The sequence below is a fragment of the Xenopus tropicalis genome, chromosome 6 (assembly GCF_000004195.4).
Source record: "Xenopus tropicalis strain Nigerian chromosome 6, UCB_Xtro_10.0, whole genome shotgun sequence".
NCBI lineage: Eukaryota > Metazoa > Chordata > Amphibia > Anura > Pipidae > Xenopus > Xenopus tropicalis.
The window spans coordinates 69,235,439-69,259,404 of record NC_030682.2 but is presented as its reverse complement, the minus strand read 5'-3'; the positions used below and the strand labels follow the sequence as shown (position 1 = coordinate 69,259,404).

Genomic DNA, 23,966 nt, shown 5'->3' with positions numbered 1-23,966 from the left:
AATACCCTCTCCTAAGTCATTTATGATTAAGTTAAACAAAAGTGGACCCAGTACAGAACCCTGATGGACCCCACTGAGAACCTTACTCCAAGTAGAGAATGTACCATTAACAACCACCCTCTGTACCCGATCCTGTAGCCAGTTTTCTATCCATGTGCAAACGACTTCACTAAGACCAATAGACCTTAGTTTAGAAAGCAGTCGTTTGTGGGGAATGGTATCAAATGCTTTGGTAAAATCCAAATAGATTAAACCTACTGCATCCCCTACTGCATATATACAATACTTTGGGGAGTATTGTCATTTTTATTAGACTGATGCGACCTTGTGGACTGAGAGGTAGACCGGCCCATTGTTTAAATCTTGTTTCCACCATACCCAACAGTGGTAAAATATTCATTGCCCAGTAGGTGGAGATTGGCAGGGATACCTTGATGCCTAGATATTTGAATTCTGGGGTTATCATCAGCGAGTGTTGGTTATGCTCTGGATTGTTCTTTTGTTTGTCTACCAAAAATACACCTTTACATATATAATTAAAACTGAAGGTGTTAAATACACATGGTATGTAAACAGAGTTTCCTCTGAAAAACGTCACTTTATCTGCATTATCTGTACATTGAAGCTGTGTGTGTCCGTGTGTAAGATCACTAGTCTCTTAATTTTTCTGTACTATATTTAGAACTTTCCTTTGTAAATAGCCAGTGTAGAAATGAGAATTTAACTAATAGCTGACATAGAACTTTGTAACTCAAGGGTAATCCTCACTATACAAAAATTCCCAAAACTGCTGTATGTTTCACAAATCATTTTTATTTTTTATAACACAGTATTTAAAGGAGAATTAAACCATAGCAACCCCTTTTAATTTGTTCATGACGTGTAATTTTCTTCAAATCCCTTCTAGAATTTCCTTAACCTTTATCACACTTTAATAGTAGTACCCAACCCAAGATTAACTGGTTTAGAGTTACAGATTAACCAGATCTCTGGTCATTAGGATCTCAGTAAATCCTAATAACATATATGCACAAGCGTGTGCAATTTTTTAAACTATACTCCTGAAATGCTTTTATTCTGTTAGTATATTACAATGCTTTGTACAATTAAAGTTCCCAAAGCAGAGCCCAGTCCATAGTTGTGTAGTTCTTAGTTATGGTTTGATACTAAAATATCCACTTCAAAGCAATTCAGACATATCTACTAATACATCAGGCCTTTTAGGGTACATTGCCATGGGCATTTTATTTTTTTTTGTTCAGGTAAGTTTTAGTGCAGACAAAAATCACATCAATAGGTACTGACATAATACATTTGAAGTATACAAAGAGATATTACAAATTTTGTAGTTGTAGTCATATACATGTCATGTCATAAAGCACACAATAACTTCAAGTTGTAGGGGTTGATGTAACTTGATGGTAACTTGATGGTAGGTGACTCATTACATATCAGTAGTAGAGGACCTAAAGATGATAATTAGCTTGCATGTAGGGGGGAGCCCTTTGTGGCTTGAGCTAGCCTCCTACCCCATATGTTGGTATAGCAGTTCATTATACCCTTTCTACTCATCGAATGTCTTTCTTGGAGGCAAGTGTCATTTACGGCCTTGTACCATAGATCATAGGTAGGCGCTGTTTTCGCTTTCCATTTAATGGTAATGAGTCTTCAGGCTTGGAAGAGTACCTTAGCTAGGAATAGTTTGTTATCAGTGTTTAGTTCTAGACCAGAGGTGATACCCAACAGGCATAGTTTGGGAGCGGGGATGATTTTTATGACGGTTACTAAGCCTATTTTATCCAGGATTTTGAACCAATAGTTTTCCAGCAGGGGGCACGACCAAAGGACATGGAATAGGGTGCCAGTATCAGCTTGGCATCTGAGGCATTGGGAAGATGCATCTAGTTATATTTTGTGTAATTTCTCCAGGGTGTAGTATGCCCGATGGATAAGACATAGTTGGAGCAACTCGTGCCTACAGTTAATAGAAACACGTTTAGGGGCCACTAGCACCTCCTTCCATTGCTCATCCGACATGTACCCCAGGCCATTTTTCCATGCATCTCTACATTTCAGAGCAGAATAGTCATAGCTAACATTAGTTATGAATTTATATAGGGTAGATATCTTGCATTTTTTGTGACCCTTTCTTTTAAGTGACGAGCGGGTCTTTAGAGGTGACAAGAAGTGACTGGCAGGACATCCTTTTGAGGGTCGTTTGCAGCCTGTGGTATAGTAACCAATGGGAGGTTGGTAGGGAGTAGTGGTGTATTAGGAAAGAGAAGGGAATCATTTCACCCTCCTCCCACACGTCCTGGATGGATATGATACCTTGGGTCCAGCCACTGTTTTGGAGGGGGCAAATCCACCAGGTTTTGTTACGCCACGGGGGGTAGCTGGGTCAATAGTACTGGATCTAAGACGTTTACGAGCATTGTCATAGGCTTTCTTTACTGCTGCTATTATGGGGTTGGGAGGGGATCGTGGTGGCTGGATCAGTACAACTTGCCATGGGGTGACTTAGGGGGGTATCAGGGTCCGCCAGGTATTATATAGTGCTGAGCATGGAGCATCTGGAGTGAGGGAGCACATATGTGACAGTTGCATAGCCAGATACAGGACTTGGAAGTCTGGGAGGGCCATCATCCCCTTACCTTTGGACCTTTTTAAATGAGATAGATGAGAGTGGCTCTGTCCCCAGATAAATGCTCTCATGCTGGTGTCCAGTTTTTTTAAAGAATGTTTTTGGGGGAGCCAATGGGTTGTGCCAAAGAACATACATAATCTTAGGTTGAATAAACATTTTAATGAGCTGCCATGGGCATTTTAACTTGTGTTTCAAAAGGCTTAAAGGGGACCTGTCACCAAGAGATATAAAGATGTATAATAAAAGTCCTTTTTTAAGTTAAACATGAAACCCAAATTCCTTTTTTTCATAACACATCCATTCCCATTATAAAAGGATTTAAAAATCCCAGCTGTCAATCGTATATTGCCTGCCCCGCCTCTATGCCTTAGGCATAGACGTGGGGCAGACAATAAATTTAGCTTAACGTTCTGCACTACGTAGATGTCACTGCACTTCTCGCTTTCCCCCTCCCTCTTCAACATCTAATTATGTAGCCAGTGCATGGGTATGGGCATCTGGTACTTCATTCTATCACATAAATAAGATTTTGTCATGATATAAAGCTTGACTTACTAACAGGGTCCACAAAATGGCACCCATCTGCTTTTTGTGATTGTGTAATTCCAAGAGTGAAGGAAACAAGATTTATATTATTTAAATAGTGTAAATGAAGTGTAATTTGCTGACTAACATTATATAAAATAATTTGGAGTTATATCTTAGGGTGACAGGTCCCCTTTAATTTAAAATATAAGTGCAAATTCAGTAGCAAAACTGCAGACATGTAAACACTGTTCACAACCATGCTTGGGTATGTATAAAAGCTATCCTTGTAACTTAGCCTAGCACCAATGCACTGGTTTGTTTAATTGTGTGTAAGGACTTTCAGGAGGCTCTCTATGCCACCATTTAACTTAACCAGTTACTTCTATATAGCCCAGTCTAGTATTTCCCACATTGCTAGAAATGGGACTTGTTTGAAAATTCCAACACTAACAATTTTTGTACAATTTTCGTACAATTATTGGCTTTAAACGTGAGAATTGTTTGCCAGTGCTATGTTTTTCAAGCAATTCATATTTTTTTGTGTTTTGCAAAAGGAGAAGATTGAAGAAAGGCCCAATAGATAAGTATTTGCTTTGTTAACTCGTGTTTTGGTGAGGTATAACCCACCACTTGGGAATGTGACTAAATTTCTGTGTGTAAGGGCCCTTATGAAATGTTGCCATTTTCTTCAGTACACTTTATGGCAGGATACATGCTGTGGTTTTATTGGGTTTTTTTTGTCCTAATGTTTCTAATTTAATATACCAATTTAAATTTCAGCATTGCAGTACATGTTGATCTAGTGCTTGCCAGGCAGAAGCCCCAATGAGGATCCGAGTGAGAAGATGTCCGCTAATTGTAAAGACCTGCACAGTACTTGGCTTTTTTATGATAGCTTATATATTAGTTGAATTTTCTTCCCCTGTGTTCCACACTTCTGTAAATGAAGGGCTTACCACAAAGAGGAGATGGGAAAGAGTTATCACTCTAGCAGAGGAAAAAAATGAAGAACTTAGGCAACCAGTTTATAAAAAGCCTCCTCCAGACCCAAACATGCCTGGAGAATGGGGTAAAGCTGCAAGATTGGAGCTTGGACCAACAGAGAAAAAGATGCAGGACGAAAGCATTGAAAAATATGCCTTAAACATTTATTTGAGTGACCAGATATCACTGCATCGGCACATAATGGACAACAGAATGTACGAGTAAGTATTTCAGTTTTATTTTTAAAAAATGTAATTCCCCCCCTTAAAATAACTGGTTGGTAATAGGAGGGGCCTCTATTATCCACCAATGATTGTAAGGGGGGATGTATTTAGCTTGTAGTTTAGTAAACATATATATTTTGATATTAAAGTACAGTGTGTTTAAAGGGGTCTTGTCACCATAAGAAATAATTCCAAATGGTTTTCTGTAGTGTTTGTCAAGCAAAATAAACTTTACTTACACTATATAAATGAATTGTTATTTTTTTCTCCAGTGCTGGAATTCTCAATCACAGCAAACAGGCAGATGCCATTTTGTACATACTGTTATTAAGGCAAGCTTTGCATCATGCTAAAATCTTGTTTATGTGCCAGAATGAGGGACCTGATGCCCATGCACTGGCTACACAATTAGATGGTGAGGAAGGAGGGAAAATAAGAGGAGGCCAGTGACATCTAGTAAAATGCTAAATTGAAACACCTCTGTGCCTAAGGCATAGAGGCTGGCAGGCAATATATGATTAACAGCTCAGATTTTTAAATGCCTTTATAATGGCTATGGATGTGTTAATAAAAAAGGAATTTGGGTTTAATTTGAAAAGGACTTTCATTATACAGATTGTGATGTCTGGCTGACAGGTTCCCTTTAAATCTTAATATTGTATGGTTTTGAGACATAGTACATTTTTTGGTTATAGCTTTGGGACTGAAATTTTATTAAAATGTCACAGTGGGTTTAGACCTGTGAAAAGTATTGTGCTTTAATCGTCTAAGCCGATGTAGTAACATTTTTTGAGTTTGAATCAGTAGAGGTAGTGAATTTTTTTTTAATCTAGAATTTATGAAAAATGTCTGGCTTGCCAAGTCACGGTCATTCACATAAATTGCTACCTGTCTGACTAGTTTGTAAGGTAGGGAAAGTTGTGCTCACCACTAAATTTTTAACCATTTTAGTGCTGAGCACAACTTTTCCTTCATTGCTATAGTTTATACAGAAGCAGTGGCCAGCTCCATGTTGTAGCTCCCACCCTTTCCAGCTACAGTCAGGTGATCCCAGTGGAGCCAATAAAAGGACAACCATTTGGGGGTTTTAACCTTGAAAGCAAGTTAAGTTGCAGGTAAAACATAGTCCTTTTTCATGTTTCTCTGTCAAAAGAAACATGATTTGTTGTCTCTTTTCTCCTGTGCCAGAGACACGCAGCTCTCCCACCCCCCCCCCCCCCATCCTTTTAGGAATGTGTGATCTGAGCCAATCAGCAGGAAGCTTCCTCATAGTCTTACCAACTGCGCATGTACACCGGTCTTGGTCTTGGTGCAGGAGCGAGGCATTACAGAGCTCAGGGTTTTTTCTTTTTTGCCCTATGAGGCTTCTGATCATCTGAATGGGAGAAATATGGGGAGACTTAAGGGCACTATTGCGAGAACTGAAGGTATGCCTGCAGCTTGAGATTAAATCTTTATTAGCCTTTCCTTCTCCTTTAAGCTACTCCAAGTGGAGTAAATTCACATTTTTGGTTCATCATAGCATTATGTGTCAGTTTGAGGACAAAAGAATGGCTTCTCTAAAGCACTGAACACTTTCCTGCCACCTATCAAGTGGACTGTGTTATATAAAGCCTCTTTTGTTGAAGCAAAGAGTTATATGTTCCACTAAAGTGATCACACACATCTGCTTGATGACATAAGTTAATGAAATCACTGTAACTAGCTGAGAACTTTTTCAGAACAGGGTGTTCAAGCTAACCGTAATTTCAACCAAAAGAGGTTACTCTCTTAATGTTACTGAGATGTTTGTATGGTATTAGCTTGCAAGACAATACCAATATAGTATGTGGTCTAGCTGTGTTTTTTTTTAACTTCTATTTATTATCCATTGGTTGTTAGAGAATGTAGTTCAGGTATCAGTGTTGTAGTTCAGCAATAGCTTCACAGTAACTTCTATTTCTTTAGAATGGCAGGATGGCCATTCAGGTAAGAACTTACAATCCATATGTATGAATCCCCAGTTTGCAGTTAAAAGTGCCAGATCTCCCAAAGTAGATCCCAAAGTACCATAGGGTTACATATAAATCTTAAAGGAGAAGGAAAGGTAAAAACTTTATCAGAAAGGTCTGTATAAATACAGCCATAAGCACTTACAGAAATGCTGCACTGAGTTCTCTTTTAAAAGAAACAGGATTTCTTGTCTTTGTTTTCCTGTGCCAGTGTCTGTGTAGCTCTCTCCCCTCTCCTGCTCCCCCTCCCTCAAGAATGCTCACTCACTCCCCCCCCCCCCTTAGGAATGTGTGATCTGAGCCGGAAGCTTCCTCATAGTCCTACTAACTGCACATGTACACCAGTCTTGGTGCAGGAGCATGGCATTATGGGAATTTTATTCACAGAGCTCAGCTTTTTTTTTCCTATGAGGCTTCTGATCATCTGAACGGGAGAAATATGGGGAGAGTTTAGGGCACTATTGAGAGAACTGAAGGAATGCCTGCAGCTTGAGCTTAACTCTTTATTAGCCTTTCCTTCTCCTTTAACCTTACCATCCTTCATTGTAGATGACTGATGTAACTGTAGGACCTTTTGAAACGGCTTATGTAATGATGTGAAAAGTTGCAATTAGACCATAAATACATAATTTATTAGCATTTTATTTTACATTTTCTGTGGTAGATTTTTCTAATGAAATCTCTGCTTTGTTTTTAGATGTAAATCAAAGACATTCAACTACAGGAAGCTTCCTACAACATCTGTTGTTATAGCTTTTTACAATGAAGCTTTGTCAACACTGCTCCGGACAATACACAGCGTTCTAGAAACTTCCCCTGCTGTACTCCTAAGAGAAATTATATTGGTAGATGACTTCAGTGACAAAGGTATAAAGTAATTTATACTATTTCCCTTGCATTTGGTGGGAAATGCTTGGTAGTCCAGCCTTTTCATCCAGTGTACCACAGGTAAAAGACTCAATGTATTTAAGGTGAACATTGCCAAGCGAGCGGATTGGCCCGTGTATGGGGACCTTAACTTTGTTTTCTCTGAAGTTTGGAAGGGGAAGTGGAAGCAGTATAATAGTTCATAACCTTCAAATACGGTAGCATTATCTTTTAAGGTGAACATCACAGCACATTTATTTCCTCCTTGATTCCAAACCCTAATTTTCACATGCAGATAAGCAAAAAAGTCAGGTAACAATGCTGGGATATTATAAAATCATTGCAACATATTTGTCTCATGGAAGTTTGGATACAGTATGCAGCTGGCCACACATGGATTTATCATATAGTTCAGTTTGGCAATTTTAGACAAAACTGGCTACTTTTCTTTTACAATATCCAAATGAGCAGTTTGTAGAGCAATTGGTTGGATAACACAATGATTTTCAAAGATGTGGTTACCTTTGCATGTGTTGCTAATTAAATTGATGTATGCTACATCAGAGGCCTTCAAAGTGTGCTCTGCCTTGCAAGGGTCCATAGCAGGGATGGAGGATCAGTTTAAACTGCATTCATGATACAGTATGGGGTGAATGTTAATGTCCTGCTTGGCATTCTGTTGGGACATTACAGTCCCACAAGTACTACTGAAAATAATTATTTGTCTTTCTCATCCTGAACTGCAAAGGGGGTTTGAACCCAAAAGGTTTAAAAATTTTCGTTTTGCTGAGTCTTTTCCGGAAACCCGTTATCCAGAGAGTTCCGAATTACGGAAAGACCATCTCCCATAGACTCCATTATAAGCAAAAATTCTAATTTTTAAAAATAATTTCCTTTTTCCCTGTAATAATAAAACAGTACATTGTACTTGATCCCAACTAAGATATAATTAAAGCCTATTGGGTTTATTCAATATTTAAATGATTTTTAGCAGTCTTAAGTTATGGAGATCCAAATTACGGAAAGATCCCTTATCAGGAAAATCCCAGGTCCCAAACATTCTGGATAACAGGTCCCATAACTGTACTTCCAAGTTAACCATGTTGATGTTTTTGTTGTGATTTTTGTTTTTATATTTTTTCTGTAGTAATAGTATTTTAATTTTTAGGAGCAAAGAATATTATGTAATAATATATCTCTTTAAAGTGTATTAACACTAATGCATGTCTTTCTCATTTAAGTGTATTTAAAATCTCAACTTGAAGATTATATTGGTGGCCTGGACAGGGTTCGTCTGATCAGAACAACAAAACGAGAAGGACTGGTTCGTGCCCGGATAATTGGAGCAACTTATGCGATAGGTGATGTGCTCACATTTCTTGACTGTCACTGTGAGTGTATTTCCGGTTGGCTGGAACCACTTTTGCAGAGGTAGTGTACTAGCATATATTGATAAAAAAAAATGTCTCCGTTATAAACAACTAGAATGGCCCTAGTCCTAGAATGGTGCATATGTTTTATGGCTACTGAAAAAATAAGGGCCATGACCCACAGGGAAATTAGGCCCCCTTTGTTAAAGCCTAAATAGTTAAGAAAACAAATTTTCAGTAAGAACAATTGAATATTTGCCCTCAAAATAGTCACAATACCATAGGGTAGAATTAAACCTGAAACCTGCAAATATACCTACCAGGATTTCAGTTTCAAGTGAATATTTCGAAGTTTTGGCCAAACATCTGTTGGCACATTAACACTGCCCAGACATGCCCTACATGTTATTGTAATATTGTATGGCTAATGCCGCACGATGCGTATGGCATATATTTTTGGCAAGCCGAGAAACAGTTGCTGAGAATATGCACCATATGCTCCTACCTGTGCTTGCACCTGAATGAATGGAATATGCTCAGGTGCAGGCCAAAATCCACATAAAAACACAAGACTTTGCATTTTCTTGGGTTTTTATGCGGATGTCGGCTACACCTGAGTGTATGCAAAAAATTAGAAAGAAACACAATTTTGAGGCTCTGTGTAGTATTGAAATATATGCAAAAAATTAGAAAGAAACACAATTTTGAGGCACCTGAGTGTATTCCATTCATTCGTGTGCAGGCACAGGTAGGAGCATATGCCGCGTATTCTAGCCAAATATTTTTCGGCTTGCCAAAAATATATGCCATACGTATCGTGTGGCATTAGCCTTACTGTGCAAACATTATTAAAGCCTTTTTTGTGAAGCCCTTTTACTTATTACTGCAGACTCTGGGACTGTGGCTGGTATTGTCCTGTGAAAAAGTAGTAGAATAACAGCAAGGTAGTGTGGTGTAGCCTTTATGAAGTGCACCCAGTAAAATGATTATATCTCAGAACCCCAGTATCTTATAAAATTGTATTGCAAATGCAGGTATTGGGTCTGTTATCAAGAATGCGTGGGATCTGGGGTTTTCTAGATAAGGGGTATTTCTGTATTATGTGGCACCATACCTTTTAAGGTTTGTAAAAAACATATATACCCAAATGGATTGTTTCCATCAGCATGGATTTATGCTAGATTCGTTAAACTACAGTACCTGTAATATATATATTCATATTATTACAGCAAAAAGCAAATCAAGTTATTCGGAAATGCCAATAGTGTATTTCGAAACACGTTGATTAACAAGTTTCTGGATAATAGTTCTCATACCTATATGGCTTATATCAAGTTTGACCACTTTGTGTCATCTCTCTTTAAGGATTGGTGAGAATGAAACTGCAGTGGTCTGCCCTGTAATTGACACAATAGACTGGAACACCTTTGAATTTTACATGCAAACTGGGGAGCCTATGATTGGAGGATTTGACTGGCGACTAACATTCCAGTGGCATGCAGTACCCGAAAAAGAGCGCCAGAGGCGGAAATCTAGGATTGATCCAATCAGGTATCTGCAGATAGCAAATCTTTCTTCCATACAGTGCTTTGGTCCTACACTAGATCAAAAAACATTCAGGTAGAAATACGATTTTTTTTATGGACATATCTGTATAAAATAAAATACCACAAATTCTATGCACAGAAGATGGTAGCTTATGCATTAAAAGTTTCAGCCCACATTAAGTTAGGAATCCTAAATCTTTTATTCTTAGTCTTGTGGCATGCTTGGCATTTTCTCACTTCCTTTTGGCCACAAAAATCAGTGGCTAAGTGGAACAGGATACTGTTCTGAAAAGTTCACATCTTCCTATTTTGTGGTGATAACTGTACCCACCAGCATCCATATATTAACATAAACTATAATAGGAAGCAGTCTTGGGTAGTTCTTTGTATTTCACTCCTGCCTCATGCCACATGTAAAATAAAATGAAAAATTCAGTTAAGTCTGGTTTATCTGCTGAGGTGACTACAAAATATTCTATTGGCGAATTGTTGAATGTTTTAGATACAAGTATTGCTGAGACAGAGCTTTGCTAATGACTTTTCACACGCCACAGTTACTTTCTATGTTCCTTAACTAAATTGATGTCAACTGGCAGGGAATGCTCAAACTTTTGCTTTTGACTGCATGTGCATGTTTGTTAATAAAACCATTACAGAGTGTAAAAACATTATTCAAAATTTTTTTTCAACATGCAAACCCACTACATAAAAGTCCACTTTTAAGCTCTCTGGCCTCCCCCACAGACTACAAAAAAAACCCCAAAACAGTCAAACAGATACTGTTTTCTACAGCCCATATGGGCTGTAGAAAACAGTATCTGTTTGACTGTTTTTGTTTTTTTCTGTAGGCCCCAACTGTTGGCCCTAGGTTTAGCCTATGTATATAGGCTAAACCTAGGGCCAACAGTTGGGGCCTACAGAAACCCTTCGGACAAAGGACACTTTTTATTGACCAATATATGTCAACTCAACATTAAAACTATTGACAGTCTTTAACTAATTGATATTGGATAGTTGCTTAGGATGATTACATTTTTTTAATTATGCAAAAAAAAAATGCTTTTAGGAGGAGGGCCCATTTAAGAAAAGTTATCAAGGCTCCAGGATCTGGTGGAAAACACCCAGGAGTAATTGAAGAGCTTAGGCTAGTGCCACAAATGGTAGAATCCACCCTTAGGCTTAAACAAATCTTAGTCAGCCAGGGTGCAAACTCACAAAGTGGAATTTGTTGTGAAGCTGCTTGTGTATGTGAATGCTAATCAGTGCTGGTTAATTTATTTTGATTTATTAAACATACATATCCTGTATTTTTTCATCTTTGCTTTAATCAGCAACGCCTTTGCTAGATTTCAGAAACCTAACTCTTTTAAAGATCTTATAATTAGGCTAAACTTCTGTTAAGTACTGTTAACTACGCCACAGATCTGCTTAATTGACCCTATAATTGGGTACAATTTACTGATTTACTTTGGAATCTGTAAGTAAAGGTGGCTATAATCAATGAGTCATCTTGCCAACTATGCAAACTCTTGTCTTTTACTGGAACGAGTTTAATATATTCTGGAGTCAATACATTAAGCCCTGTATTGAGACTGCTATATGCTAAAGGGATACTACCTTAATAAGGAGTTGTTTGTCCCAAGACTATATGCCTATTCTTACTATATATCAGTGCTGACAAATCGTTTGATTTCTTTTTTTCTTCTTCCCTCAAAAGCTTTGGCATAGGCAACATTTGAGAGAGTCTATTACTATAAATTTACTAATCAGATATTTGCTTTTTATAGGCTGCTGTATCTAATTGCTTTGTGTCAACATTTTGTCCATATTACAAGGGCCAAGATTTATGCTTTATGACTTGGCTACATATTTGTTAGGTGAACATGGCATAAACCATTAATGCAATAATCTGTGTTCTAATTACTAGTCAAACAGCTGGATCAACCTGATTAAAACCACTGTTAGGGTGGTCAAATTAGGCAAACATCATGTTAAGCTTTATTTACAATATCTTAACAGTTGTTTCAGTCATGAGCAAAGGGGCATTGTCTATCATGTTTTTAATAGTACATACACATCACAGACATACTTTCAGCTATGATGAAAAATGTGCTTGGGTAGAGATAGGGCCGCCATCAGAAATCACGGGGCCCCTCACAATCCAATTTTCTGGGCCTCCCACGCCCTGCCCCCCAATGGCCCCTCCCCTCAGTACAAAGGACACACAGCCATTGGTAGCCAGAGTGTTGCTGGGTTTGAAAAACACAGGAATGTGATGTTTGTTGATGTTCCAGCAACATATGGGGTGACAATGTTGCTTCGCCTGCTGTGTTCCTCCCTTCTGTTTGTTGGTCTGGTCTTTTTGCTTGTCTTTGATTTAGTTTTGATAAATGCCCAGTCTGGGTACCCACAAGTTTTCAGAGCTCAGTAGTAAGTAAGAAATACAAGTCCAGCTTCCGACTCCTCCAGTTACATTGAGCAGGAAAAACAATAGGGCATCTTAAACCAGTTCTAATGTGTAGCACTGGCTCCTACTGAAAGCTCATTATCAGGAACAATGCACCGAGATGGCTGCCTACACACCCATATTACAACTGAAAAAATACATTTGTTGGTTTTAGAATAACATTATAAATGGTAGAGTGAATTATTTGCTATGTAAACTGTGTCATCTAGAATTAAAAAGTACACCATAAAAATCATGACAGAATGTAAGTTTGGTGTTCTTGTTCATCAGCAGTGTCTGGGTTTACTGCTCACTAACCAATTTACATTATACAGAAACCCATTATCCAGAAAGCTTCGAATTATGGAAAACCTGTCTCCAATAGACTCCATTTTAATCAAATAATTTGGATTTTTAAAATTGATTTCCTTTTTCTCTGTAATAATAAAACAGTACCTTATATTTGATCCCAACTAAGATATAATTAATCCTTATTAGAGACAAAACAATCCTATGTGGTTTAATTAATGATTTACAGATTTTTTAGTAGACTTAAGGCATGATGATTAAAATTACAGAAAGACCCCGTATTCGGAATACCCTTGGTCCCAAGCATTCTGGATAGCGGGTCCTATACCTGTACCATCTGCTTTTTATAATAAACTAGAGTAGTTGACAGCACAGCATTTCAGGTTTTCCCTTTTTTAAGTGTTAAATAAGTGTACAGCTTCTTGTTTACTAAAGTTACCAATGGGCTAGGCGTTGTAATATATTTGTATATTAGTTTATTTTAGTATATTACTTTTTCAAAGTATGTTACTGGTGTTTATCTTACACACAGACATTTCTGCGTGCGGTGGGTCTTTCATTTGTTCCAGTACAGGGGAATATAGGAAGAAACAACACAGCCCTTTCTTTCAAATGACTTTGTACTCACTGAGGCACAAGCAAGCACCAAACACAGGTGGAATGCAGGGGAACATAGGCAAAAACAAAGTGTAAAAGACCAAAGAAGACTTTAATCTTTATAAACCCACCACTAAATAAAGAAGACTTTATCAACTGTAAATTAACTGACTACAAGATTGCTAACTTTTGGTCACATCCTGACTTCTGAAAGAAGAAATGCATACATATCTAGCTCAAATGTATTTGTATAGGAAACAGAGAATAGGGAAGAGCTTCCATATAAATATTTACCACAAATAATACAGTAGCTCATTGTAAATAAGCAGTAGATGTACTCTTTACACTTCTTTTATATGAATTGGCACTGTAACAACCACAAGGTAGTTTAAGCCAGCTTCCCTGTTCACCTGTCTGCTTAACAATCTGGATCTTAGATGTAACTGTACAGTAATTCAGTAGGAATGTGACCTGTTTAGAATAAATGACAATGAGCATAAATTACATGCTAATAGAGTTCATTCACTTAGGTGTGTATCTAGGGTTTTTAAGACTGAGGCAAATGAAAAACCAGTCTGTGAGGTAAAACATTTATAAAAATAGATTTCTTTGCCCTACAGGTGGTTTTGCTTCCAAGCTCAGAAGCTGATTTTCGGGTTTGACTGGTCAAACTGCCAAGAGTTACACTATCAGCCTGCCACGTTGTGGTTCACCAGCATTCTTTTGATGTTACAGTTATTTAGTAAAACATATACTGTAGGAAACATTACTTTAGCCTTTATATGTCTAAGTCTTCTGATTTCTTTTGTGGGCCTGCTAAAAGATGTAGGCTTAAGGGAATACTATGAATAAATTCATGTTTCAAGTGCTATTTTCAAGTATGGTTCAACTTCAGAATTTATACTTGAAATACATTTTATTAATAAGTAAAATGCTTGTGTGCCTATGTTTTCAGCTGATTTTGAATCCTTATGAGGTTCTAGTGCCAGGCAGTTCCAGTTATCAGCAATAGAAAGCAATTTCTTTTTCATTTTTTGCTGGTTCTTTGCCATAAGCTGGGATAACAATGACAAGTCTACTGGTGTGACACTTGTCATAAGTAGTAATGTTTGAAATAAAAATCAGTTACTGCTTCCAGTGGACAATACGTAGTCTGCAAAAATTGGTTTTACCTCATCTTATGGCCTCTGTGAAGCAGACCCAAGATTCTCTTATTTTATTATAAAGCAAGATTACTTCTTGTGCGCATACCGGCCTACACATCTTGGTTTAGCAACACAGTACAAAGCTGTTATATGCACTGAAGTAACTATGACTTTTGCATGAATCAGTCTTCAAGTGGTGTGGGCTTTTTTAACCACTTTGAGACAGAGGAAAGAGTTGCAATACAGTTAATTTACTAACTATGCATGATAAGCAATGTACTTTAAAAGAACACATAAAAACAGCTTTGTGTTAAATGTAAACACTCACATTTTAGTATGTATGGAGACTTGCATTCTAAGAAATTTTCAGTTTGTCTTAATTTTCTGGTTTCATTAATGATTTTCGACAATTTGCCACCTGTTTGACATTAAAAGTACAGGTATAGGATCAGTAAACTGAAACACGTTATCCAGAAAGCTCTGAATTACGGGAAGGCCATCTCACATAGACTTCATTTGAAGCAAATAACTCTTAATTTATAAAAATGATTTTCTTTTTCTCTGTAGAAATAAAACAGTACCTTATGCTTAATCTGAACTAAAATATCATCAATTCTTATCAGTTGCAAAGCAATCCTGTAGAGTTAATTCAGTTTTTTATTGATTTTTAACAGAATTATGGCCTGGTGATCCAACTTATGGAAAGATCCGTTACACAGGAAAACCCCAGGTCCTGAGCATTCTGGATAACAGATACTATACCTGTACTTTCTCAGTATCTGCGTCAAAGCAGTCTCAGACTGGAAAACTCGGGCCCACCAGAAGACCTAAGCTAACAGCATGCTGCTGCTTAGATAATTAATCAGTAATTAGTTAGTTAGTAATTAAAGTAGTCTATTTCTAGACTCATAATCTATTTATGGTCGCTGTGGTCATTGGCCCTAGCTACCAGATAGTAACAGAATATAATTAATGTTGATAGAGTGAACAAGATTGTTTTTCTGCCTTCAGATAACCTTAGTCTGGCTTCTAGGTCAGGAACTGGCAACTGCTGGTTAAGAGCATCTTGGAAAATAACAATGAAAAAGGTTGCTTTTTCAAGAGTTGTAAAATCGTCTAGTCTTGTAAATGCTCACCAGCAGAAGTCTTTAATGTATTTACATTGGATTAATCCAATACATTTCCTTATTTTTGTTGTGCAGATCCTGAGAATTTAGTTCTTTTTTTAATATATATAACAAATTATTTGTCTGTGTTACAGATCTCCAACCATGGCAGGAGGGCTATTTGCTGTTAGTAAAAAATATTTTGAATACCTTGGCACCTATGATATGGGGATGGAGGTTTGGGGAGGAGAAAACCTAGAACTTTCATTTCGGGTACGTATGTAGGAAAACCTTTATTTCAGTTTTTAATATGATTATCATTCTGCTTTATTCACCCACCTTTGAAAACAAACCAGAAGGGAGGCAGTTCGCTATATTTGGTGCAATTTTGTCCAGTGCATCAAAATGTGTACAATTGCATGTTTTTGACAAATTTGACACTATTTTTGTGTTTCGCAAAGTTTTCAACATTTTGCAATTTTTGCAATTCGTAAATTTTTCGTCAAAGCGAAACAGGGCAGATTCACTCATCACTGTTGGCCACCTCTCTAGTGTATTTCTTACCCTTAAAGTTCAACGTATTGTGCTTATTAAATTAAAGACTTCATTAGCATGAGTTGGCACTTGCATAAGTTGGCTCTCAGATAATGTTTGTTCCATATTTAAAGGGGTGCTTAACCTAACTTATAGAATAGAATTAAATATGGGGGTAACTGACCCCAGCAGCCAAAAACTATTGCTCAGCGAGGCTACAATTTTATTGTCAGTGTTACTTTTAATTACCTATCTTTTTATTTAGACCTTTCTCCAGTCTCTCTTTTAAACCACTGCCTGTGTTCTAGGTTAAATTGGACCCCAGCCACCAGATAGCTGCTAAAATTCCAAACTGCAAAGCTGCTAAACAAAAAGCAAAATAATTTAAAAAACGCAAATAAAAATGAAAACCAAATGCAAATTGTCTCCCAATTTGAATCTCTACATTTGAAGGTGAACAACCCCTTTAAATGCCTTAATTCTCACTATGCCCAAGTATGTACGTTCCATATTTATCAGAGGAGTGTTTACTCACTGATGCTCATTTTACTGACACTGGGAACATTACCTAAAAGTGCAGTTGCTCCTAGTAACCAGTTGGCAATTAAAGGAAAAGTAACACTAAAAATTTTTAATTAAAAAAATCTATTCTACCCTGGCCAAATAATTGCCCTATCCTGCACACCATTTATTATTTTAAAATGCTTTATTAGAAAAAGGAAAACTTGGCTTCCGGTCATTTGAAATAGGGCGATACGGTGATGCAGGGCAGAATCCACTATGCGACGATTGATTGATCAATCCCAGCCCGACTCCTTCCTATGAAGGAAGGCAAGGATCGATCGTCGCATAGTGGATTCTACTCTCCATCGGCGTATCTCCCTATTTCAAATGACCGGAAGCCAAATTTTAGCAGGTATTTTCTAATAAAGAATTCAAAATAATAAATGGTGTGCAGGATAGGGCAATTATTGGGGCAGGGTAGAATATATTTTTTACTTAAAACATTTTAGTGTTACTTTTCCTTTAACTAATCATTCTACTGCAGGTTGAATAATGAAAGCAGATCTCTCATTAAAGTGTCTTTACTTTAGTAATTAAGCAATGGATATGAATTTACAAAATCTAGCAGTATTAAGGACAATACCAAACATGGTACTTAAGCCATCTTAGAAAACTGCAGTCTGCCTTGATTTGACCAAATCCACCTCATGTGAGCACTTACAGGCGGATGCATGTTCCTGTCAATGCTCACTCGACCAACAGGGAAAATGCAAGTGACATCCCTAAGTTTAAAGCAATGGACACAAAAATACATTTGTGTGATACCAAGACAAACTTTAGTATTTTATTATATACATGAGTATTGTGTACTACTTTCACAATTCACATTATATGTGCCATCACTCCAACAGAACTTCCTGCTTTATTAACTCCAAAAAAAAATGTTTTTAAAATAAACATGTTCTTGTTCTCTCTTGTTGTAAGGTTTGGCAATGTGGGGGAACACTGGAGATTGAACCATGTTCCCATGTTGGACACGTATTCCCCAAGAAAGCTCCTTATGCAAGGCCAAATTTTCTGCAGAACACGGCCCGGGCTGCAGAAGTCTGGATGGATGGATATAAAGAACTTTTTTACAACAGAAACCCACCTGCACGTAAGGTAAGCTGAAGCATAAGTTCAAGACATTTTAATAAATCAGGGGTTTTAGATTGAGGATAAAGTTGGCCATACACGTGCCAACATTAGCTGCCAGATCAGCTGTTGGTCTATATTTTGCCAATAACCAATCAGATTTCTATTTAGCAGTTTTGAATGAGGTGATGAGGTGTTCTCCTTATAAGTCTGCATAGGCCCTTTCTATTATGGTCCCATCCTTAGTCTGGGGCCAAGTGACCAGATATGCCCAATTTGAACCACTACTTTGATGGCAAAGTTAGCAGCTTGTTTGGTGACCCTGTTAACAAGTGGATCTTAACATGCATGACTACCTAAAGGATTCAAATGATGTGAAAGAGAAAGAAAATTACATAATCCTATAGTGTAGTCCTTGCAGGATTAATATTGCTTGTGCCCCAACAGCAATAAATATACTCGCAAACAATGAAAATATATCTATGTGCGGCTCCGTTACAAAAACAGTTTTACTGAGGATAAGGACCTGCCAGTCCTATGGAAGGCCTGCACCACTAGTGCAGTGGATGTAACACTTACGGGTGTGCGGCTTAAATAAGTGTGGTCTTATTCATCCAGGTCATCATATACAATATCTAGTAGAATTAAGTCTAAAGCAACTGGACTTTTTGAGTTTTCTTAAATGTTTTACCACTCATCCGAGCGGCTTCTTCACTTCCTACAGAAAAATATGCCAACACAAACAAGAAACTTTAAATACCTATTATCACTCTTTAAAAAAAATAAAAAGGTACCGTATAATAATTACATATGTTTTGCGATATATTGGAAAGCTTCATCGTACTTGTTGGCTATAGCAATTCACTACCATTTCTCACATAATTTGCTTATAAGAATGCTGGTATTGCAAGAATATTTTAGCTTTTGTAAATTTTTATTTTATAGGAAAATTATGGTGATATTTCAGAGAGAAAATTACTTAGAGAGAGACTACAATGCAAGAGTTTTGACTGGTACTTGAAAAATGTTTTCCCTGATTTACATATACCAGAAGATCGGCCTGGCTGGCATGGTGCAGTAAGTATTATGCAGTCTAATGGGCTTATGCCAAGTTTGAATATTGAAATTTAGAATGAAAGACAAGGAAAGCTGGGGGTGCCAGTATGCCCATGAATTCAGTCAGTATATTTATTCTCTTAGTGGTGCTCCAGCCCAGGAAATTTCAAAAGCAGTGCTGCACTACCATTTTACCTGTAGTTCCAAAGTATTTTTTCAATAGACTTTGATTTTCAAGTGCATTTATTTCCAAAAGAATGCTGGCCTGGCAAATAAACAGTTGAATAAATGTCTTTACTATATGTTAACTTATAAAAGTACATAGAGTATATAAAGTACAGTGTTCATATTCTTCCTGTAGGTCCGCAGTATGGGTATAAGCAATGAGTGTCTTGACTACAATGCACCAGATCATAATCCCACTGGAGCTCATCTCTCATTATTTGGATGTCATGGGCAAGGTGGTAATCAGGTAAGCATTTGTGTATTATAGGTATAGGATCTATTATCCCAAATGCTTGGGACCTGGGATTTTGTGGATAAGGGGTTCTTTGAGTCTGCTAATAATCATTTAAACATTAAATAAACCCAACAGGTTTGTTTTGCCTCTGATATGGATTCATGCAGTTTAGTTGGGATTAAGTACAAGGTATTGTTTTATTATTACAGAGAAAAATTACATTTTTACAAAATGTAATTATTTGCTTCAAATGGACTTTGAATTTCTGGATAACGAGTTTTCAGATAAGGATCCCGTACTTGTAGTTCTACAATTCTATTCTATACAAAGCTACAAATCTATTTTATAGTATTGTTTTAGTAGATCTTGTAAAGCTTAGCAAGGAGTAACAGAAAGTATGTATTGAAAAGAAGACAGATATTGCACCTTGAAAAGTTCCTGAAGTCTGCTGAGCCAAATTGTATTCCGAATCTGAAGATGTTCAACTAAAGTTTGTTCTACACCCTCATCATGTTGTTCTGTCCATATGTAAATCCACTCACTTAGCACATCCCCTCTCCTTTTATCAAGTGAAAGTTTGGCATCAGCATTTTCTTGGTCTTATTTGCCATTGACCTAGTTAGAATTATTCCAAAGGCCCAGTGGGCCTGCGGCCCAGACCATAGGATCCGCTTCCTCTACATCTGCTCACTATCAGCTGATGGCGCTCACACACTTGCAAGCGGGTGGGGAGGGGGGCAATTGGTACGTAGCCGTGTGTGCCAGGCCCCTCTGAATATATAACTGCAGGGGGCCCAGCATGTTCTCGTTACGCAACTGAGCAGGCCATATACCTCACTGTAATTTTTCAGCCCCCAACAACATGTCAAAATTAAATGATTGTTTTCCCATAATCTACTATTTGTAGTAAGTCTCTAATTGTTAGCGGCATTGCTTCATATAACATTGTCTTCTTCTCTATTCCCTAGTTCTTTGAATATACAACAATGAGAGAGATACGCTTTAATTCAGTCACAGAATTATGTGCAGAAGTCCCTGAACAGCAGACATACATTGGAATGATGCATTGTCCAAAGGATGGTAACCCTGTTCCTAAAAACATTGCATGGGAATTCAGAAATGTAAGTACTAATGGTTATTGTATGAGCATTGTAGGGTGAAGGAGGCATTCTGTGGTCTTTTCATTAAAAGCCAATATAAAATAATGCATGCCTTATCACTTCAACTTTGTGCTAATTTTTAAAATTAGATCCCAATTTTATTAACTACAGCTAAATTAGGATTTGTGAGGTATTTTTGTCTAAATCTTCGTTAATAAGCCTCTGTGTAGCAAGTAACAAAAAATAAGTGGTGGTATTGAATTCTGTTTTTATAACCTACTTTAAATTAGCAATAATCTACTGTAGGAATAAAAATGAAATTTACTTTTTTAAAATAATAGAGTGGATTTATACCAGATTGTACAGCAAAATCACTTGGGGGTGCCAAAATGTTAGGCACCCCCAAGTGACTTTAATCGCCTACCTTGTACCTCGGGCTGGTGCCCCTGTTAGGAGAAAACAGCACCGGGGTACCTGTAGCAAGCGCTTCCTCCTTCCTGCTTCCTTTTCCGGCAAATGCCAGTGGTCGGCACATGCGCAGTTGAGTGAAAAGCCGACTTTTCTGTTGAAGTTCGGCTTTTTACTCTACTGCGCATGCGCGCGCAAGCGAATCGGGAAGGAGGAAGCGCTGCAGCTACCCCGGGCTGGTGCTGTTCTCTCCGAGCAGGGGCATCAACCCGGGGTACAAGGTAGGCGATTTAAGTCACTTGGGGGTGCCTAACATGTAATGTAATATATATATATTACATGGTGGCTACCTTACCCAGCACCCAGGCAGCTTGTTTTGGTGGTGTGTGCCCTCTCCTTATTATGTTTATATATACATATATATAATATATAAAATTATACAGTGTTTGTTGTACCCTTTAGGATGGAACAATCTATCATCCAAGTTCTGGAACGTGTATCAGCTCTTACCGCACGTCAGAAGGCCGAGCAGACGTACAGATGAAAGGATGCGACCCTTCAGATAAAAATCAGCTTTGGAAGTTTGAATGGTAGAGGGAAGAGAAACCACTGTGGATAATGAGTGAGCCCTTTGGAAAAAATGAAATTAATTTTGCAGATTTATCCGTGATTATGGCTACCATTTCTTTTTTCCGACTACAATGAAGTGCCTTTTACACAGCGCAGACTGTACTTTCTTCAATTACATGATGAATGGTACTTAAAATAACAGTTATGGCTCCATGCTCACTTTTAACTTAATTTATGAGGCCTCCATAGTTTTTACAGAGACTGTACTTTTATTTTGGTACAAATCTGACTTTTGACTATTTTAGATTATAGAAAGTTTATGGTACATATCTTGTAAAGGCTTTACTGTTTAATGACATGATTTGATGAGCAGCCAATTAAGTATTTAGCACAAAAGTGGTTTGTTTTTTGTCTTTTGTGCTTTTCTGTATTGGATAGGCCTTAGTCCTGGATGACTGCAGAGCCTATTATATGTCCACAATAGTATATTTTGCTCAGTGCATTGCATTTTTATCTGTAGCAGTAAAACTGCTATGTTGAGTACCTGTACTTGTATTTATAATATAATGGACTCTGGCCACTTTGTAACTTGCATTTATATGCAAAGTCTGTCTCAAAGTACAGACATAATTATATGCAAGTTGTCTGCACAGATTTCTGGAAAATCTGATGCAAAGGACAATTTAAAAAAAAAAAAAGATATATTTTTTATTTTTTACTAGAGTGGGTAAAAGATTTTTGGAGGAGGGAAAAAATAGGAAATTTGGAATAATGAAAAGTTTTAACTACTGATTATTTTAATAGTCCTATTAATATCTGCATAATTATGTAAGACTTAATTTAAATTTCTTATAAGAAAATGAAGCACTGGAAAATAAAAGATTTTTCCAATGAGTTGCACTGTTGCAATAATGTTTTTTTGTGTCATATAGTCTTTCTATGCAAAGGCACAGGAAGACTAGTTTATTACTGCAAGGTCTTTATTCCTGAAATGCACTACTATGGGAATGAAACAGTGATTCAATCTTGCCTGGTATCCCATGCGAAACAGAATAAAAGGAAAGTGGCAATGTAGTGTGGTGCTTTATAGAAGTATTTATACGTATATGTTCTAAATGATCTTGTTGCTGGGTAGTTTTGCAGTGTATGGCCAGCAAATGACTGTAATGGTCGCCTTTAAGGAAATGTTCAGTTAGAGCAGGAAAGAGAGATTTTTGTAGTTACCGTTAAATCTTTTTCTCTTGTCCTACGATTGGGGAACACAGGCACCATGGGGATGAAGATCCCACAGCTTGGAGAATGGACACTAAAAGGTTGATGTAGCTCCTCCTCCTCCTCCTCAGGGCTTCATCCCCCGCCTACTCCCTCTACTGTCTGTTTTCACCAAAGAAGGAAAGGACCGAGACTAGAGAAGTTAATTGAAGGAGAAGGAGCTCCCCCTTGGAAACCCCCGAACCCCGTAGTGATTAACTGGGTTTTAACTTGCCTGTAACTATAGGCTAACTTATAACCAATAGGGAGGGAAGGCCTGTGTTGCCCAATCGTAGGACAAGAGAAAAAGATTAAACAGTGAGTACAAAAATCTCTCTTTCTCTTGTCTACATTGGGGAACACAGGCACCATGGGGACGTCCCAAAGATTCCCATGAGGGTGGGACATCCACTGAACTCTTAGGGTTCAAGGAATAACCACCTGCAACACCTTCCTCCCGAAGCCAGCTTCGGCTGAGGAGTATGTGTGAATCCTGTAGAACTTGGAGAAGGTATGTAACGAAGACCACACCGCGGCCCTACACACCTGTTCAGTGGAAGCCTGATTTTGCATGGCCCACGAAGTGCTTAGCGAATGTGTGGAATGGGCCCGGACTTGGAATGGAGGCGGTTTTCCTCTGATGGCGTAGCCTCTAAGGATGGTAGTCTTGATCCACTTGGCAATAGTTGCCTTGGAGGCTTTCAGACCCTTTCTGGGGCCTTCTGGTATGACGAAGAGGGTGTCCACACTTCTGACCTTCTTCATTGCTTCTATGTAGGCCCTAAGCGAGCGTACCACGTCTAGAGTGTGCAGTCTCTTCTCCTGATGGTTCTTGGGGTTACGGCATAGGGAGGGTACGACAATGTCCTGGTTAAGGTGGAATTCTGATACCACCTTCGGCATGAAATCAGGGGTTGGCCGCAAGACCACCTTGTCAGCGTGGAAGATGGTAAACGGAGACTTGTAAGACAATGCTGAAAGCTCCGACACCCATCTGGCCGAGGTGATTGCCAGCAGAAAAATGGTCTTGGCTGTCAGAGTTGACACCCTGTAAGAAGGTCCTTATGTTAGGTCGTAAGGCCAGCTGTTGCTGGTATAGGATGGATAGGGCTGACACCTGTACCTTTTAAGGAGCTAAGGGCGAGCCCTATGTGAAGTCCCTCCTGTAGGAAGACTAGCAGATTGCCC

The 23,966-nt window shown here is 38.0% G+C and overlaps 1 protein-coding gene across 2 annotated transcripts in view; it reads left to right on the top strand.

Annotated features, from left to right (window-relative positions):
- The window catches only part of galnt4 (polypeptide N-acetylgalactosaminyltransferase 4), a 29,008-nt gene extending 6,586 nt beyond the window's left edge, over positions 1 to 22,422 (top strand). Inside the window, exons 3-12 of one of the 2 annotated variants that reach the window (XM_031903463.1) lie at positions 3,956 to 4,380; positions 7,072 to 7,241; positions 8,483 to 8,672; positions 9,977 to 10,162; positions 15,917 to 16,034; positions 17,784 to 17,960; positions 18,879 to 19,010; positions 19,351 to 19,461; positions 20,418 to 20,570; positions 21,420 to 22,422. In XM_031903463.1, coding sequence (XP_031759323.1) covers positions 4,001 to 4,380; positions 7,072 to 7,241; positions 8,483 to 8,672; positions 9,977 to 10,162; positions 15,917 to 16,034; positions 17,784 to 17,960; positions 18,879 to 19,010; positions 19,351 to 19,461; positions 20,418 to 20,570; positions 21,420 to 21,551 — 1,749 coding nt within the window. In that variant the 5' untranslated portion in view covers positions 3,956 to 4,000 and the 3' untranslated portion in view covers positions 21,552 to 22,422. The remainder of the gene's footprint in view (positions 1 to 3,955; positions 4,381 to 7,071; positions 7,242 to 8,482; positions 8,673 to 9,976; positions 10,163 to 15,916; positions 16,035 to 17,783; positions 17,961 to 18,878; positions 19,011 to 19,350; positions 19,462 to 20,417; positions 20,571 to 21,419) is intronic. The other variant, NM_001079237.2, reaches the window with a different exon arrangement.
- Positions 22,423 to 23,966: the final 1,544 nt, after the last annotated feature.